This window comes from Galeopterus variegatus, unplaced genomic scaffold (assembly GCF_000696425.1).
Source record: "Galeopterus variegatus unplaced genomic scaffold, G_variegatus-3.0.2 Scaffold13287, whole genome shotgun sequence".
NCBI lineage: Eukaryota > Metazoa > Chordata > Mammalia > Dermoptera > Cynocephalidae > Galeopterus > Galeopterus variegatus.
The window spans coordinates 26,784-28,167 of record NW_007739398.1 but is presented as its reverse complement, the minus strand read 5'-3'; the positions used below and the strand labels follow the sequence as shown (position 1 = coordinate 28,167).

At 52.6% G+C, this 1,384-nt stretch overlaps 1 protein-coding gene across 1 annotated transcript in view; it reads left to right on the top strand.

Moving 5' to 3' along the window:
* The first annotated feature begins 217 nt into the window (after positions 1–217).
* LOC103581536 (putative olfactory receptor ENSP00000348552) overlaps positions 218–1,384 on the top strand; it is a 24,632-nt gene continuing 23,465 nt past the window's right edge. The window contains exon 1 of the mRNA XM_008563351.1: positions 218–688. Coding sequence (XP_008561573.1) covers positions 218–688 — 471 coding nt within the window. The remainder of the gene's footprint in view (positions 689–1,384) is intronic.

The window sequence follows — 1,384 nt, the reverse complement described above, 5'->3', positions numbered from 1 at the left end:
TAAACGTTGTAAATTTGGTCTCCAATGGTCCCAAAATATTTTCTGATTTTGTCCCTCCTTTTTCTTGGAAAGAAATAGATATTGTGGGCTTTCAGAACTGTTTTTAATTACTCAGCCAGACTGGGACTCCAGACCAGATGCCCTGGCGCTTTGCAAAGCAAAGAATATTGAATTCGGACTTCTGAGTATTTTCTTCAGTGGACAGAAGATACACACCATGGAAAGTGCCAACCAGACAGCCTCTGTAACGGAGTTTGTTCTCCTGGGCCTCTCAGCCCACCCAAAGCTGGAGAAAACGTTCTTTGTGCTCATCCTGCTGATGTACCTGGTGATCCTGCTGGGCAACGGGGTCCTCATCCTGGTGACTGTGTCTGACTCCCGCCTGCACACGCCCATGTACTTCTTCCTGGGGAACCTCTCCTTCCTGGACATCTGCTACACGACCTCCTCAGTCCCCCTCATTCTTGACAGCTTCCTGACCCCCAGGAAAACCATCCCCTCCTCAGCCTGTGCTGTGCAGATGTTCCTCTCCTTCGCCATGGGAGCCACAGAGTGTGTGCTCCTGGGCATGATGGCGTTTGATCGCTACGTGGCCATCTGCAACCCCCTGAGGTACCCCGTGGTCATGAGCAAGGCTGTCTATGTGCCCATGGCTGTCAGCTCCTGGGTGGCTGGAAGTGCTGCCTCCGTGGTTCAAACGTCCCNGGACCATCCTCTTCATGTATGGGAAGCCCAAGTCTAAGGACCCATGGGGGACAGACAAGCAGGACCTTCCAGACAAACTCATCTCCCTCTTCTATGGTGTGGTGACCCCCATGCTGAACCCCATCATCTACAGCCTGAGGAACAAGGACGTGAAGGCCGCCGTGAGGAACCTGGTGGCTCAGAAACGCTCCAGCCAGTGATGGTGGAGGATAGACTTCCTCTTAGTTCCGTGCCTCTTGCCTGCTTCACTCACTAATCTCAGAAGGCTGTGTCCCTCAAAGAAGACAGGTGTGAGGAGAGATTACCAGAAAACTGAGTTACACATGTAATGGAGAACTTTAGTTGTCACTGGATCCAACTAAAATGGTGAAACCTAGGGCCGGCCCGGTGGTGCACTTGGTAGAGTGTGGCGCTTGGGAGTGTGGCAGCGCTCCTGCCGAGGGTTCGTATCCCATATAGAGACCGGCCGCTCACTGGTTGAGCGTGGTGCGGGCGCAACACCGAGGGTTGCGATCCCGTTGCCGGTCGCGATACGGGCGCGACACTGAGGGTTGTGATTCCGTTACCAGTCACGAAAAAAGACAAAAAGGAAAAAAGAAATGGTGAAACCTAAAACCTGATGGGAGCGTGACTTGAGGGGATGGGAGTAGAATGCTGCTGGAAAAACAACTAGTGATTT